The following is a 15,299-nucleotide window of genomic DNA, read 5'->3' as shown; positions in this document are numbered from 1 at the left end:
CACACCCACACACAGAGACCCATAGACTACTGACACAGTAGAGACACATAGACTACTCACACAGTAGAGACCCACAGACTACTCACACACAGAGACCTACAGACTACTCACACAGTAGAGACCCACAGACTACTCACACAGTAGAGACCCATAGACTACTCACACAGTAGAGACCCACAGACTACTCACACAGTAGAGACCCACAGACTACTCACACAGTAGAGACCCACAGACTACTCACACAGTAGAGACCCACAGACTACTCACACAGTAGAGACCCACAGACTACTCACACAGTAGAGACCCACAGACTACTCACACAGTAGAGACCCACAGACTACTCACACAGTAGAGACCCACAGACTACTCACACAGAGACCCACAGACCACTCACACACAGAGACATCTTAATCCGGACAATCAAAGTCGTGGACGGGCAGTCATCGTGCAGAACACCGATAAACTTTATTAGGAACTTCACCCAATCACATTGCCCCAAAATTTCACCCCCAAAGCACTTGTGCAATCCTGAGAGACGTGTGTGGTGCAAAGAAAAAGGTCCCCGTGTAGCCTCTTGCAGGCTGTAGGGGCAAGTGCTGTGAGTAGCGAGTAGCAGTGCCTATAGACACACAGACAAAGGTCCCCCGTGTAGCCTCTAGCAGGGCTGTAGAGGCAAGTGCTGTTAGTAGCAGCAGTGCCCTATAGACACAAAGACAAAGGTCCCCCGTGTAGCCTCTAGCAGGACTGTAGGGGCAAGTGCTGTGAGTAGCGAGTAGCAGTGCCCAATAGAAAGAAAGACAAAGGTCCCCCGTGTAGCCTCTAGTAGGCTGTAGGGGCAAGTGTTGTTAGTAGCGAGTAGCAAGATCAGCCCCTATGATGATCATGGTGATGGTAGTGATAGTAGTGGTGATGGTAGTGATAGTGGTGATGGTAGTGATAGTGGTGGTGGTAGTGGTGGTGGTAGTGATAGTAGTGATGGTGGTAGTGATAGTGGTGGTGATGTTAGTGATGTGGTGGTGATAGTAGTCACGATGATTATGGTGATGGTCGTGATGTGGTCGTGATGGTGATGGTGATTATGTTAGTAGTGAATTGATGGTGATGATGATGGTGACATTGTAGGAGACGCCTTCACCGCCTGGAAGTCCCGTGACTCCAACTTAGACTCCTGCGGGCTCACACACAGAGAGAGACAAAGGTGGCACGGGTTTACCCCAACCACCAGCACCACCACCTCCACCACCACCTGTACCATCACCACCTCCACCACCACTAGCACCACCACCACCTGTACCACAACCACCTCCACCACCACATGTAACACCACCAGCACCACCACCACCAGCACCACCACCTCCACCACCACCTGTCCCACCACCACCACCACTAGTACCACCACCACCTATACCACCACCACCACCTCCACCACCACTAGCACCACAACCTGTACCACCACCACCTGTACCACCACCACCTCCACCACCACATGCACCACCACCACCTCCACCACCACATGTACAACCACCACTAGCACCACCACCTCCACCACCAACTCCACCACTACCACCTCCACCTCCTTCACCACCACCACCACCTCCTCCACCACCACCACCACCTCCACCACCACCACCAGCCCCACCACTGAGATGATGTGTAGGAGCTCCTTTTCAGAAGCGACCTGGCCCATCACAAAAGCTCAACCCAAGTGGCTGACATCATCATCATCATCGTCGTCGTCACCATCACCAGCGCCATCGTCACCACCACGTGTGAATCTACAGCAGCAGCAGCGGCAGCAGCCAAACAACGCTAGGACAGCGTGGTGGTGACGTCGATTCTTAAATGTGGAGGGGAGAAACCGGAGGACCCAGAGAAAAATCCACAGACTTTGGGAAACTCTCCACTCTGTCCACAACTGCTGCCCTATTGCCAACGCAGCCTTGCCTGCCGGAGGAGCTCACCGATGGGACCTTGCCCAGATCTTTCAAGGATTTGTGAGCTCCTCACACAATCCAGCCTGGTTAAACCCAGGATGGATCGTAGGCAGGCCAGCCTAAATGTTTCTAACCGGCGAAGATGTTCCATTAGGGGGGTCCACGTTTCGCAAGCGTAGAGAAGGGAGGGAATGACCGTGGCCGAGAAGACCTGAAGCTTAGTGCGGAGCGACAGACCAGGTAGCTTCCACACAGCGTTACGCAACCGATGAAAAGATATTGCCGCTCGACTGATTCGGAGTGAGACCTCTGCTGTTAAACTGGAGCCAGTCATAAGCACATTGCCCAGGTATGGGAAACTCTCCACTCTCTCCACAACTGCCCCATCACCGATTGGGAGTTGTGGGGGTGGAGTGTCCGATGGTACAAAATACCCAGGCAGGTGCTTAGTTTTGGTGGGGCTGATGGTAAGGCCCCATCTCTTAGAACCACGCTCCAGTCTCAGCAGCATCGTCTCCAACTCCTCCTCTGAATGAGCAGCTATTACCAAATCATCGGCATACATAACGTGGTTGAGCAATAGGGAGCCATCCCCTGACCGCTCCCGGGCATCGATCAGCCTCCCATTATATCTGTACCATATGGAGATTCCCCCAGTACAGCTATTGAAGGCTTCACAAACTACGTGGTCGAAATAGATGTTAATTAATGTGGGAGCCAGAGGACATCCCTGTCGCACCCCAAGGTGTACAGGGAATGGCTCTGACTCCCGGCCACGTAGTTTTACCCGGGCCCGCTCACCATCATGAAGGTCCTTAATGATCGTGAGCAAAGAGTCAGGGACTCCGAAAGCACTAAGAACTACCCAGAGCCCAGGCCTCATGATGGTATCATAGGCCTTGACCAGGTCAATAAAGCAGAGATGTAGGTCTTGTTGGAATTCCTTACACCTCTGCTGTAGCAGACGGACAGAAAATATGGCATCTGTGCAGGACCGCCCTTTCTTAAAACTCGCATTGGGGCTCCGCAAGCCTCTCCTCAGCGTGCATGGCAAGGCAATGTTGAATAATCCTTGCCAGGACCTTTCCCGGTACACTGAGGAGTGAGATACCCCTGTAGTTGTTACAGTCTGTGCGGTCCCCCTTCTTAAAGAGGGGGACCACCAGGGCATCCTTCCAGTCCTGCGGAACCCGTCCAGTGGTCCAGACTGTTGTTATGATGTGATAGGGCAGTCTGTGCACAAACGCCACCCTCCCTCAGCATTTCGCTTGGGAGATCATCTCTGCCCGGTGCCTTTCCTGGTCTCAGACTCCGGATCGCCTTCAGTACTTGATCAACAGATGGCACCTCAGCCAGCCACTCACAGGGGGTGACTTCTTCCAATATGTGAGGCACCGCAGCCTCAGCAGGGTCATCCTCACGTTGTGCCACGATGTTTTCCAGGCTGAGGGATTTTCCCTCCCCCAGGACCTCACAGAAATGCTCAGCAAATCTGCAAACCTGTTCCTGGGGGTCAGAGATTGGATCACCGATTTTTCCCCTAATGATGGTAATAGGTGTGGCGCTGCAGGTTACTTTATTGATGGAGTTAAATAGAGATTTGTGATCACGGGTCACCGAGGCAGATTCCATCTCCTCAGCAACCCGCGACCACCACCCATCTTTGCAGCGCCTCACGGCTCTCCGAACCTCCGAGTGAAGGCTGCGGTAAGCCTCCTCATTCTCCAATGTGGGATGCTGTAGACGATGAGAGTGGGCCTGTGGCTTTTTCTCAGCCAGCCGGAACACCTCCTCTATCAGCCAGAGTCTCTGGGGAGGTCTGGACCGCGTACCCAAAGCAGCCATTGCAGCTGCCTGAGTCACAGTCCTAAACCTCGCCCATTTACCCTTGACATCAGGAGGAGTGGGGGACGATGCCAACCTCAGCCAAAAGCGTTGATGAAATTCCCGCTTGCAACTTTCATCAGCTAGCTGAGACCATGCCACTAAGGGTTTGAATTGGGTCCTGGGTGTACACCCACCACCAGAGTTGAAGAATGGCATGCGCATCTTACAGATAACAAGTCGATGGCCAGTGGGCAGATCAGCTCCATGGTAGGTCCCGGTTTCAAGGACATGGGCCCGCATCCGCTGTTCCGTCACTATATAGTCCAGCAGATATTCTTGCTTGTACCAAGCATGCATCTATGATGTTGTGTGGATGCGCCGATGCCGGAACAGCGTGTTGGTAATTACAAGCCCATGGGCTGCACAAAAATCTAGCAGCCTCTTACCGTTGTTATTGAGCAGATCTGGCCCATGCCTTCCAATCACTCCAGACTAGGTGCCAGCATCATGACCAACTCGGGCATTGAAGTCACCCAACAAGATGACCCGAGGGGCGACTTTAACTAGCAAATGTGACAGGAGGTCATTGGAGACATCTGACTCATCGGCCTTGCCTGCATCCCTCCACGGATGTTCGTCTTCGGTGGGGGCATAAGTAACCACGACCACCACTCCTTGCCTCCCGTTGATGGGAAGGCGAGCCCAAAGTAGCCTGGGGCTTACAGCTTCCACACCTCACCACCACGCTCCCACGCCCCCTTCATTCTTTTGTTCAAAAGAAGAGCCGCTCCTGTTGTTTGGCAGTCTGCTGCCCAGAGTAGAGGACTGTCCACCCCTCATGGTGGCAGGAGCCAGAACCGGTCCACCGGGCCTCCTGAATGCCACAGAGATCCAGGCGGTACCGGTCCAGCTCCCGACAGAGGAGTGGCAGCCTCTCCTCCGCAGTGAGCGTTTGAACATTCCACGTGGCCACACGAAGTGGCTTTTCGTTGTTTCTGGAGGAGCCCTGAGGGTAGAGATTCAATCTCCTGGCTCCGCCACTTGGGGTTTGGCCAGGAGACGTCATAGACGCCTGTCCCCCCGGGGCCTCCGGCAAAAGCTTATTAGTTAAAAATTTCCGTCGTGGTTTAGCGGTAATTAATTGAAGGTGGAGGGGTTACCAGCCCCTCGTACCCATCCAGAGCCCACTTTTTGGCAGCTGTGGTGGTCACAGACGCCGTGAGGGGAGGAGCCAATCGGAATCGGCCCTCCCCCCCACAGCACTGCCCACGACAGCGTTGCCTGTCCGGCACCACGAGGAGGTGGGGGGGGTTGTTTTGCCGGACCACGTGCACACACACACACAGAGGCAGAGCACACACAGACCCACACACAGCACCCACACACAGCACCCACACAGACAGCCGACTCACCTTGGCTTGGCCACACGCAAGCTCCGAGCCCCTGGTTGAACACCAGGCCCTGCTGGCAGAGTTTGTGGTAGGTGTTGTGGTTGGAGCAGTGGTAGAAGGCGTTGCTGTTCTGCGAGTCTGCGAACATGCCGTCCGCCTTGGCCTCGCAGAAGTTCGCCACGAACGCTGCGCACGACAGGCAAAGGTGACCCGCGTAGCCTCTTAGCAGAGGGAAGGGGGCCAGTGGCTGTGAGCGACCAGCTCCTATTGATACACACACAGACAAAGGTGCCCCGTGTAGCCTCTAACAGACGGCAGGGGCAAGTGCTGTTAGTAGCAGCAGCAACTATCGACACAAATGCAAAGGTGCCCCGTGTAGCCTCTAGCAGGGCTGTCAGAGCAAGCCCTGTGAGTAGCAGCAGCAGTGCCCTGTAGACACACAAAGGTCCCCCGTGTAGCCTCTATCAGGGATGTAGGGGCAAGTGCTGTGAGTAGCAGCAGCAGTGTCCTATAGACACACAGACAAAGGTCCCCCGTGAAGCCTCTATCAGGGATGTAGGGGCAAGTGCTGTGAGTAGCAGCAGCAGTGCCCTATAGACACACAGACAAAGGTCCCCCGTGAAGCCTCGAGTTGACACGAGTTGAGGGCTTACGTGGTACGGTGATTCCCTGGGTGGTCACTGGGGCGACTTTTTCTGGAACTGCACACACAACACAGACACAGACTCAGTGTGTGAGTAGTCTATGGGTCTCTGTGTGAGTAGTCTGTGGGTCTCTACTGTGTGAGTAGTCTGTGGGTCTCTACTGTGTGAGTAGTATGTGGGTCTCTACTGTGTGAGTATTCGATGGGTCTCTACTGTGTGGGTAGTCTGTGGGTCTCTACTGTGAGTAGTCTATGGATCTCTACTGTGTGAGTAGTCTGTGGGTCTCTACTGTGTGAGTAGTCTGTGGGTCTCTACTGTGTGAGTAGTCTATGGGTCTCTACTGTGTGAGTAGTCTGTGGGTCTCTACTGTGTGAGTAGTCTGTGGGTCTCTACTGTGTGAGTAGTCTGTGGGTCTCTACTGTTTGAGTAGTCTATGGGTCTCTACTGTGTGAGTAGTCTGTGGGTCTCTACTGTGTGAGTAGTCTATGGGTCTCTACTGTGTGAGTAGTCTGTGGGTCTCTACTGTGTGAGTAGTCTGTGGGTCTCTACTGTGTGAGTAGTATGTGGGTCTCTACTGTGTGAGTATTCGATGGGTCTCTACTGTGTGGGTAGTCTGTGGGTCTCTACTGTGAGTAGTCTATGGATCTCTACTGTGTGAGTAGTCTGTTTCTGGAGGAGCCCTGAGGGTAGAGATTCAATCTCCTGGCTCCGCCACTTGGGGTTTGGCCAGGAGACGTCATAGACGCCTGTCCCCCCGGGGCCTCCGGCAAAAGCTTATTAGTTAAAAATTTCCGTCGTGGTTTAGCGGTAATTAATTGAAGGTGGAGGGGTTACCAGCCCCTCGTACCCATCCAGAGCCCACTTTTTGGCAGCTGTGGTGGTCACAGACGCCGTGAGGGGAGGAGCCAATCGGAATCGGCCCTCCCCCCCACAGCACTGCCCACGACAGCGTTGCCTGTCCGGCACCACGAGGAGGTGGGGGGTTGTTTTGCCGGACCACGTGCACACACACACACACAGAGGCAGAGCACACACAGACCCACACACAGCACCCACACACAGCACCCACACACAGACAGCACACACAGACAGCCGACTCACCTTGGCTTGGCCACACGCAAGCTCCGAGCCCCTGGTTGAACACCAGGCCCTGCTGGCAGAGTTTGTGGTAGGTGTTGTGGTTGGAGCAGTGGTAGAAGGCGTTGCTGTTCTGCGAGTCTGCGAACATGCCGTCCGCCTTGGCCTCGCAGAAGTTCGCCACGAACGCTGCGCACGACAGGCAAAGGTGACCCGCGTAGCCTCTTAGCAGAGGGAAGGGGGCAAGTGGCTGTGAGCGACCAGCTCCTATTGATACACACACAGACAAAGGTGCCCCGTGTAGCCTCTAACAGACGGCAGGGGCAAGTGCTGTTAGTAGCAGCAGATATCGACACAAATGCAAAGGTGCCCCGTGTAGCCTCTAGCAGGGATGTCGGGGCAAGTGCTGTGAGTAGCAGCAGCAGTGCCTATAGACCCACAGACAAAGGTCCCCCGTGTAGCCTCTATCAGGGATGTAGGGGCAAGTGCTGTGAGTAGCAGCAGCAGTACCCCATAGACACACAGACAAAGGTCCCCTGTGTAGCCTCGAGATGACACGAGTTGAGGGCTTACGTGGCACGGTGATTCCCTTGGTGGTCACTGGGGCGACTTTTTCTGGAACTGCACACACAACACAGACACAGACTCAGTGTGTGAGTAGTCTGTGGGTCTCTACTGTGTGAGTAGTCTATGGGTCTCTGTGTGAGTAGTCTGTGGGTCTCTACTGTGTGAGTAGTCTGTGGGTCTCTACTGTGTGAGTAGTATGTGGGTCTCTACTGTGTGAGTAGTCTGTGGGTCTCTACTGTGTGAGTAGTCTGTGGGTCTCTACTGTGTGAGTAGTCTGTGGGTCTCTACTGTGTGAGTATTCGATGGGTCTCTACTGTGTGGGTAGTCTGTGGGTCTCTACTTTGCGAGTAGTCTATGGGTCTCTACTATGTGAGTAGTCTGTGGATCTCTACTGTGTGAGTAGTCTGTGGGTCTCTACTGTGTGAGTAGTCTGTGGGTCTCTACTGTTTGAGTAGTCTATGGGTCTCTACTGTGTGGGTCGTCTGTGGGTCTCTACTGTGTGAGTAGTCTACGGGTCTCTACTGTGTGAGTAGTCTGTGGGTCTCTACTGTGTGAGTAGTCTATGGGTCTCTGTGTGAGTAGTCTGTGGGTCTCTACTGTGTGAGTAGTCTGTGGGTCTCTACTGTGTGAGTAGTATGTGGGTCTCTACTGTGTGAGTAGTCTGTGGGTCTCTACTGTGTGAGTAGTCTGTGGGTCTCTACTGTGTGAGTAGTCTGTGGGTCTCTACTGTGTGAGTATTCGATGGGTCTCTACTGTGTGGGTAGTCTGTGGGTCTCTACTTTGCGAGTAGTCTATGGGTCTCTACTATGTGAGTAGTCTGTGGATCTCTACTGTGTGAGTAGTCTGTGGGTCTCTACTGTGTGAGTAGTCTGTGGGTCTCTACTGTTTGAGTAGTCTATGGGTCTCTACTGTGTGGGTCGTCTGTGGGTCTCTACTGTGTGAGTAGTCTATGGGTCTCTACTGTGTGAGTAGTCTGTGGGTCTCTACTGTGTGAATAGTCTGTGGGTCTCTACTGTGTGAGTAGTCTATGGGTCTCTACTGTGTGAGTAGTCTGTGGGTCTCTACTGTGTGAATAGTCTGTGGGTCTCTGTATGTATAGTCTGTGGGTCTCTATGCAAAGCGAGTCTATGGGTGGGTGAACGAGTGGGTGAATGAGCGAATTAGTGACTGAATTAATGAGGGGGAGTATGAGTGAGTCGGCGAATGAGTGAGTGGGTGGGTGATTGAACGAGTGGCGAGGTGAATGGGTTACTGAGTGTGTGTGTATTTGCGTGAATGATTGTGTGAGTGTGTGAATGAGCTTGTGCCGGACGGTAACGCTGTGGTGAGCAGTGACCTGGGGGGGGGGCGGGGGGGAAGGCCAATTTCGATTGGCCATTCCCCTCATGGCGCTCACAACAACGAGTGGAGCGCCGGGTGGCTAAAGCACAGCAAGTTGGCACAATAGGGGGGCACAGGTGGTGCATCAGCCAGTCGTCTCAGTCATCTCAGTCAGTCGACCCGTGGCACCTGCTGGGTCTGCCCCGTGACCTCCTGCCAGCGGGCGTTCGACACTTCACGTGGCCTCAAGGTGCACGTGGCCTGGCACAAGCGTCGTGGTGACGTCACCGCCACTTAGTGGTAAATGGCGGTTGTTGTTGTTGTTGTTGAGTGGGTGTACAAGCGAGCAGGTGAATGAATGGGCGGGTGAATGAGTGAATGGGTGAACGAGTGAGTTAGTGGATGGGGTGAATGAGTGGATGGGGTTAATATGAGATGCGTACCGGGCCAGTCGCACACGCTGATGGCCGGGTTGAACACCAGGTTGGCTGGGCATTGCTTGTGGTACGTCTGGGAATTGGAGCAGTGGTAGAAGCTGTGGGAGTCTAAGGGGTCTGCGTACAGACCATCGGCCTTGCTCTGACAGAATACCGGGTTCACCACTGCAGGAGACAAAGGTGGAGCTGTTAGCGGGTCTCTATGTGATGAGTCTGTGGGTCTCTATGTGATGAGCACGTGGGTCTTGGTGTGATGAGTCTATGGGTCTCTGTGTGATGAAGCTATGGGTCTCTGTGCGATGAGTCTATGGGTATCTGTGTGAGTAGTCTATGGGTCTCTACTGTGTGAGTAGTCTGTGGGTCTCTATGTTTGAGTAGTCTGTGGGTCTCTACTGTGTGAGTAGTCTGTGGGTCTCTACTGTGTGAGTAGTCTGTGGGTCTCTACTGTGTGGGTAGTCTATGGGTCTCTACTGTGTGAGTAGTCTGTGGGTCTCTACTGTGTGAGTAGTCTATTTGTCTCTGTGTGAGTAGTCTGTGGGTCTCTACTGTGTGAGTAGTCTGTGGGTCTCTACTGTGTGAGTAGTCTATGGGTCTCTACTGTGTGAGTAGTCTGTGGGTCTCTACTGTGTGAGTAGTCTGTGGGTCTCTACTGTGTGGGTAGTCTATGGGTCTCTACTGTGTGAGTAGTCTGTGGGTCTCTACTGTGTGAGTAGTCTATTTGTCTCTGTGTGAGTAGTCTGTGGGTCTCTACTGTGTGAGTAGTCTGTGGGTCTCTACTGTGTGAGTAGTCTGTGGGTCTCTACTGTGTGAGTAGTCTGTGGGTCTCTACTGTGTGAGTAGTCTGTGGGTCTCTACTGTGTGAGTAGTCTGTGGGTCTTACGGTTGTTAAATCCACCGCCTCTTCCCTGTAAAATGTAAACAAAGAAAAGAATGAGCACACGATGGGAGAGGAACTCAAAACATCATCGGAATCGTCAAATGTCAACACCACCTATTAACATAGAGACCTTCAGCTGTATAAGGGGCCGTCCATAAATGACGTCACGCGATTTTGAACAATTTTTGACCCCCCCAAATATGACGTCACAAAGCTCTGCCCCTCCCCCCCCCCCACAACCATATTTCCACTTTGAATATAAAACATGATTCAAATCGCTTTAAACTATTGTCATTGTAGTGCGTATTTCACGTGGCGCTGCACTCTAATGTTGTACGAGTGTTGTTATAACAATTAGTGTTGTTATAACAATTATATATTTATATTTTTGGTTCTTTCGGTAAAGTCACCACGAAGAAGGGAAACAATAAAATAATAAAAATATAAAACAATAAAATTCTCACGACGTTTCGCCTGCAACACCAAGCAGCAATCATCATCAGGTGTGAAAACCACAGCAAGAAAATTTTATTGTTTTATATTTTTATTATTTTATTGTTTCCCTTCTAACGTGGTGACTTTACCAAAAGAACCAAGAATAATAATTTTATTGTTTTACAATAATTTTATTGTTTTATATTTTTATTAGTTTATTGTTTCCCTTCAACGTGGTGACTTTACCGAAAGAACCAAGAATAATAATTGTATTGTTTTATATTTTTATTATTTTATTGTTTCCCTTCTACGTGGTGGTGACTTTATCGAAAAAACCAAGAACAATAATTTTATTGTTTAATATTTTTATTATTTTATTGTTTCCCTTCTACGTGGTGACTTTACCGAATGAACCAAGAATAGTAATTTTATTGTTTTATATTTTTATTATTTTATTGTTTCCCTTCTACGTGGTGACTTTATCGAAAGAAACAAGCATAATAATTTTATTGTTTTACAATAATTTTATTGCTTTATATTTTTATTATTTTATTGTTTCCCTTCTACGTGGTGACTTTACCGAAAGAACCAAGAATAATAATTTTATCGTTTTACAATAATTTTATTGTTTTATATTTTTATTATTTTATTGTTTCCCTTCTACGTGGTGACTTTACCGAAAGAACCAAGAATATAATAAAAAATATTGTTTTATATTTTTATTATTTTATTGTTTCCCTTCTGCGTGGTGACTTTACCGAAAGAACCAAGAACAATAATTTTATTGTTTTACAATAATTTCATTATTTTATATTTTTATTATTTTATTGTTTCCCTTCTACGTGGTTGTGACTTTACCTAAAGAACCAAGAATAATAATTCATTGTTTTATATTTTTATTAGTTTATTGTTTCCCTTCTACGTGGTGACTTTACCGAAAGAACCAAGAATATAATAAAAATATTGTTTTATATTTTTATTATTTTATTGTTTCCCTTCTACGTGGTTGTGACTTTACCTAAAGAACCAAGATTATAATAATTTATTGTTTTATATTTTTATTATTTTATTGTTTCCCTTCTGCGTGGTGACTTTACCGAAAGAACCAAGAATAATAATTTTAGTGTTTTACAATAATTTTATTGTTTTATATTTTTATTAGTTTATTGTTTCCCTTCTGCGTGGTGACTTTACCGAAAGAACCAAGAATAATAATTGTATTGTTTTATATTTTCATTATTTTATTGTTTCCCTTCTACGTGGTGGTGACTTTACCGAAAGAACCAAGAATACGAATCCCCTGCATTCACGACAACTTAAAATCAAAACTTTAATTCTACATTCATTTAAAGTTGTGCATTTTGATGTGACGTCACGTTTCTCAAACACCCCTCCTCCCCCCTCTCTCGTCACACATCGTCACAAATGTCTGACCCCCCCTCGTGACGTCATATATGGACGGTCCCTCAGGTCTCGTACCCCTTCTCGGGGCTACTGCCCTACAGGGTAGAAAGCTAGAAATTGTGTTACCCAGGACAGCTTTCAGTAAACACAAATAACAAGGGGTTAGACGTCTGAAAACCCAAGATTGTTGATTTGAAGACCCCAACACCCCCACCCTGCCACGTGTCGACGTTTAAAATGCCCCCACGAGAACGTTTGGAGTTCGTGGGGCACTTTAAAACTTCCATGGCATCAGATTTGCCGTGGGGGGTGGGGGGTTTATTTTTCCCTTCGATTGAGCTTCAGCCGCACGGATGTCGAGCATCCACGTAGGGTCCGGTGTCAATCACTGAGACTCACAGAGCCGGGCTAAGGCTCCCACAGGGTTCAGTGTCAATCACTGATGCTCACAGAGCCAGACTAAGGCTCCCTCCCGTAGGGTCCAGTGTCAATCACTGAGACTCACAGCGCCAGGCTAAGGCTCCCACAGGGTTCAGTGTTAATCACTGATGCTCACAGAGCCAGACTAAGGCTCTCACAGGGTTCAGTGTTTATCAATGAGACTCACAGCGCCAGGCTAAGGCTCCCACAGGGTTCTGTGTTAATCGCTGATGCTCACAGAGCCAGACTAAGGCTCCCACAGGGTTCAGTGTTAATCACTGAGACTCACAGAGCCAGACTAAGGCTCCCACATGGTTCAGTGTTAATCACTGATGCTCACAGAGCCAGGCTAAGGCTCCCACAGGGTTCAGTTTTAATCACTGAGACTCACAGAGCCAGGCTAAGGCTCCCACAGGGTTCAGTGTCAATCACTGAGACTCACAGAGCCAGGCTAAGGCTCCCACAGGGTTCAGTTTTAATCACTGATGCTCACAGAGCCAGACTAAGGCTCCCACAGGGTTCAGTGTCAATCACTGAGACTCACAGAGCCAGGCTAAGGCTCCCACAGGGTTCAGTGTTAATCACTGATGCTCACAGAGCCAGACTAAGGCTCCCACAGGGTTCAGTGTTAATCACTGATGCTCACAGAGCCAGACTAAGGCTCCCACAGGGTTCAGTGTCAATCACTGATGCTCACAGAGCCAGACTAAGGCTCCCCTCCCGTAGGGTCCAGGACTCACGTTCGCGTTGCTGAGAGCCAGCGAGCCGGCGAGCAGCACGACCACCAGGGGCACGATGCTCTGAGCCATGGTGGGCACGTGGAGAGGACGCAGAGGGGAAGCGGCGGTGTCCTGGGGTGGTCCTGGAGTGGTCCTGGAGTGGTCCTGGAGTGGTCCTGGAGTGGTCCTGGAGTGGTCCTGGGGTGGTCCTGGAGTGGTCCTGGAGTGGTCCTGGAGTGGTTCTGGGGTGGTCCTGGAGTGGTCCTGGAGTGGTCCTGGGGTGGTCCTGGAGTGGTCCTGGAGTGGTCCTGGAGTGGTCCTGGGGTGGTCCTGGAGTGGTCCTGGAGTGGTCCTGGAGGTGTCAGGCGGAGTGATGCCACTGCTTGAGAGTCGTCGCCTTTTTATGGGCGAGCGGCTGGCGGTGCCGTGGGGGTCGCCGCCCTCCACGGCCGCGGGGAGCCTCGAAAACGTCGCCCCGGGGAGAGGAGGCGCGCCCAGTCGCGTCATCTCACGACGATGACGTCCTACACCTCCTCCTCCTACTCATCCTTCTGCTCCACCTCCTCCTCCACCCTGCTCCACCTCCTCCACCTCCTCCTCCATCCTCCACTCCCTCCACCTCCTCCTCCTCCTACTCATCCTCCATCCTCCAACGTCCACTCCCTCCACCTCCTTCTCCATCCTCGTTCACTCCCTCCACCTCCTCCACCTCCTCCTCCACCTCCTCCACCTCCTCCTCCACCCTGCTCCACCTCCTCCACTCCCTCCTCCTCATCCTCCACTCCCTCCACCTCCTCCACCTCCTCCACCCTGCTCCACCTCCTCCTCCTCCATCCTGCTCCACCTCCTCCATCCTCCACTCCCTCCACCTCCTCCTCCACCTCCTCCACCTCCTCCACTCCCTCCACTCCCTCCACCTCCTCCACCATCCTCCTCATCCTCCACTCCCTCCACCTCCTCCTCCACCTTCCTCCTCCTCCACCTCCTCCACCATCCTCCTCATCCTCCACTCCCTCCACCTCCTCCTCCACCCTCCACTCCCTCCACCTCTTCCACTCCCTCCACCTCACCCCTCCACCTCCTCCTCCATCCTCCACTCCCTCCACTTCCTCCTCCACCTCCTCCTCCACCCTGCTCCACCTCCTCCACCTCTTCCTCCATCCTCCACTCCCTCCACCTCCTCCTCCACCTGCTCCTCCAACTCCTCCACCTCCTCCACCTCCTCCACTCCCTCCACCTCCTCCACCATCCTCCTCATCCTCCACTCCCTCCATCTCCTCCTCCACCCTGCTCCACCTCCTCCACCTCCTCCTCCACCTCCTCCATCCTCCACTCCCTCCACTCCCTCCACCTCCTCCACCTCCTCCTCCATCCTCCACTCCCTCCACCTCCTCCACCTCCTCCTCCTCCATCCTCCACTGCCTCCACCTCTTCCACTCCCACCACCTCCCCCCTCCACCTCCTCCACCTCTCTCTCACTACGCCTCTTGAGATAATCGTTTATCGACGATGACGCACGCCACTGTTGGTGGGGGGTGGTGGTGGTGGGGAGTGGTGGTGGGGAGTGGTGGGGGGTGGTGGGGGGTGGTGGGGGGTGGTGGGGGGGGCTGTGTGGAGGGGGGAACAAAGACGGCCGTGTAGGCGTTGGTTGCTGACCACCCATCCCATCGTGCGTCACTCACTCAGTCACTCACTCACTCAGTCACTCACTCAGTCACTCACTCACTAACACACACAGTCACTCACTCAGTCACTCACACACTCACTAACACACTCACACAGTCACTCACTCACTAACACACTCACACAGTCACTCACACAGTCACACAGTCACTCACTAACTCACACAGTCACTCACTCACTAACACACACAGTCACTCACACAGTCACTCACTCACTAACACACTCACACAGTCACTCACTCACTAACACACTCACACAGTCACTCACTCACACACTCACTCACGCAGTCACTCACACAGTCACTCACTCACTCAGTCACTCACTCACACTCACTCATTCACTCACTAACACACTCACACAGTCACTCACTCACACACTCACTCACTAACACACTCACTCACTAACACACTCACACAGTCACTCACTCACTCACACACTCACTAACACACTCACACTCACTCACTAACACACTCACACAGTCACTTACACACTCACTCACTAACACTCTCACACAGTCACTCACTCAGTCACACAGTCACTCACTCACACACTCACTCACGCAGT

At 51.7% G+C, this 15,299-nt stretch overlaps 1 protein-coding gene across 2 annotated transcripts; it reads right to left on the bottom strand.

Annotated features, from left to right (window-relative positions):
- Positions 1 to 440: 440 nt before the first annotated feature.
- Positions 441 to 13,446, bottom strand: LOC116957090 (chitin-binding domain protein cbd-1-like). Of its 2 annotated transcripts, none has more exons than XM_076055028.1 (8): positions 13,074 to 13,446; positions 10,078 to 10,102; positions 9,204 to 9,362; positions 7,447 to 7,488; positions 6,898 to 7,062; positions 5,806 to 5,853; positions 5,174 to 5,338; positions 441 to 1,168 (listed from the first exon to the last, which is right to left on the bottom strand). In XM_076055028.1, the coding sequence occupies exons 1-8, from the start codon at positions 13,140 to 13,142 to the stop codon at positions 1,161 to 1,163; spliced, it is 681 nt and encodes a 226-aa protein (XP_075911143.1). In that variant the 5' UTR covers positions 13,143 to 13,446; the 3' UTR covers positions 441 to 1,160. The 2 variants fall into 2 exon arrangements, with proteins under 2 accessions (XP_075911143.1, XP_075911142.1); XM_076055027.1 differs by having other exon boundaries at positions 7,447 to 7,494; positions 13,074 to 13,445.
- Positions 13,447 to 15,299: the final 1,853 nt, after the last annotated feature.

The sequence above is a fragment of the Petromyzon marinus genome, chromosome 69 (genome assembly GCF_048934315.1).
Source record: "Petromyzon marinus isolate PM22_M1 ecotype Great Lakes invasive population chromosome 69, UKy_Petmar_22M1.pri1.0, whole genome shotgun sequence".
Lineage (NCBI taxonomy): Eukaryota > Metazoa > Chordata > Hyperoartia > Petromyzontiformes > Petromyzontidae > Petromyzon > Petromyzon marinus.
The sequence above is the reverse complement of the archived record's forward strand: the minus strand, read 5'-3'. Positions and strand labels throughout refer to the sequence as shown.

What these genes read in the sequence shown, in the direction of transcription:
- LOC116957090 (XM_076055027.1), bottom strand. Translation starts at nt 13,142, where the DNA reads ATGGCTCAGAGCATCGTGCCCCTGGTGGTCGTGCTGCTCGCCGGCTCG. An exon ending in TGGCTCTCAGCAACGCGAAC is followed by an intron (nt 10,103 to 13,073) that starts GTGAGTCCTGGA and finishes TACATTTTACAG; the next exon opens with GGAAGAGGCGGTGGATTTAA. An exon ending in TTGCGTGTGGCCAAGCCAAG is followed by an intron (nt 5,854 to 6,897) that starts GTGAGTCGGCTG and finishes TTGTGTGTGCAG; the next exon opens with TTCCAGAAAAAGTCGCCCCA.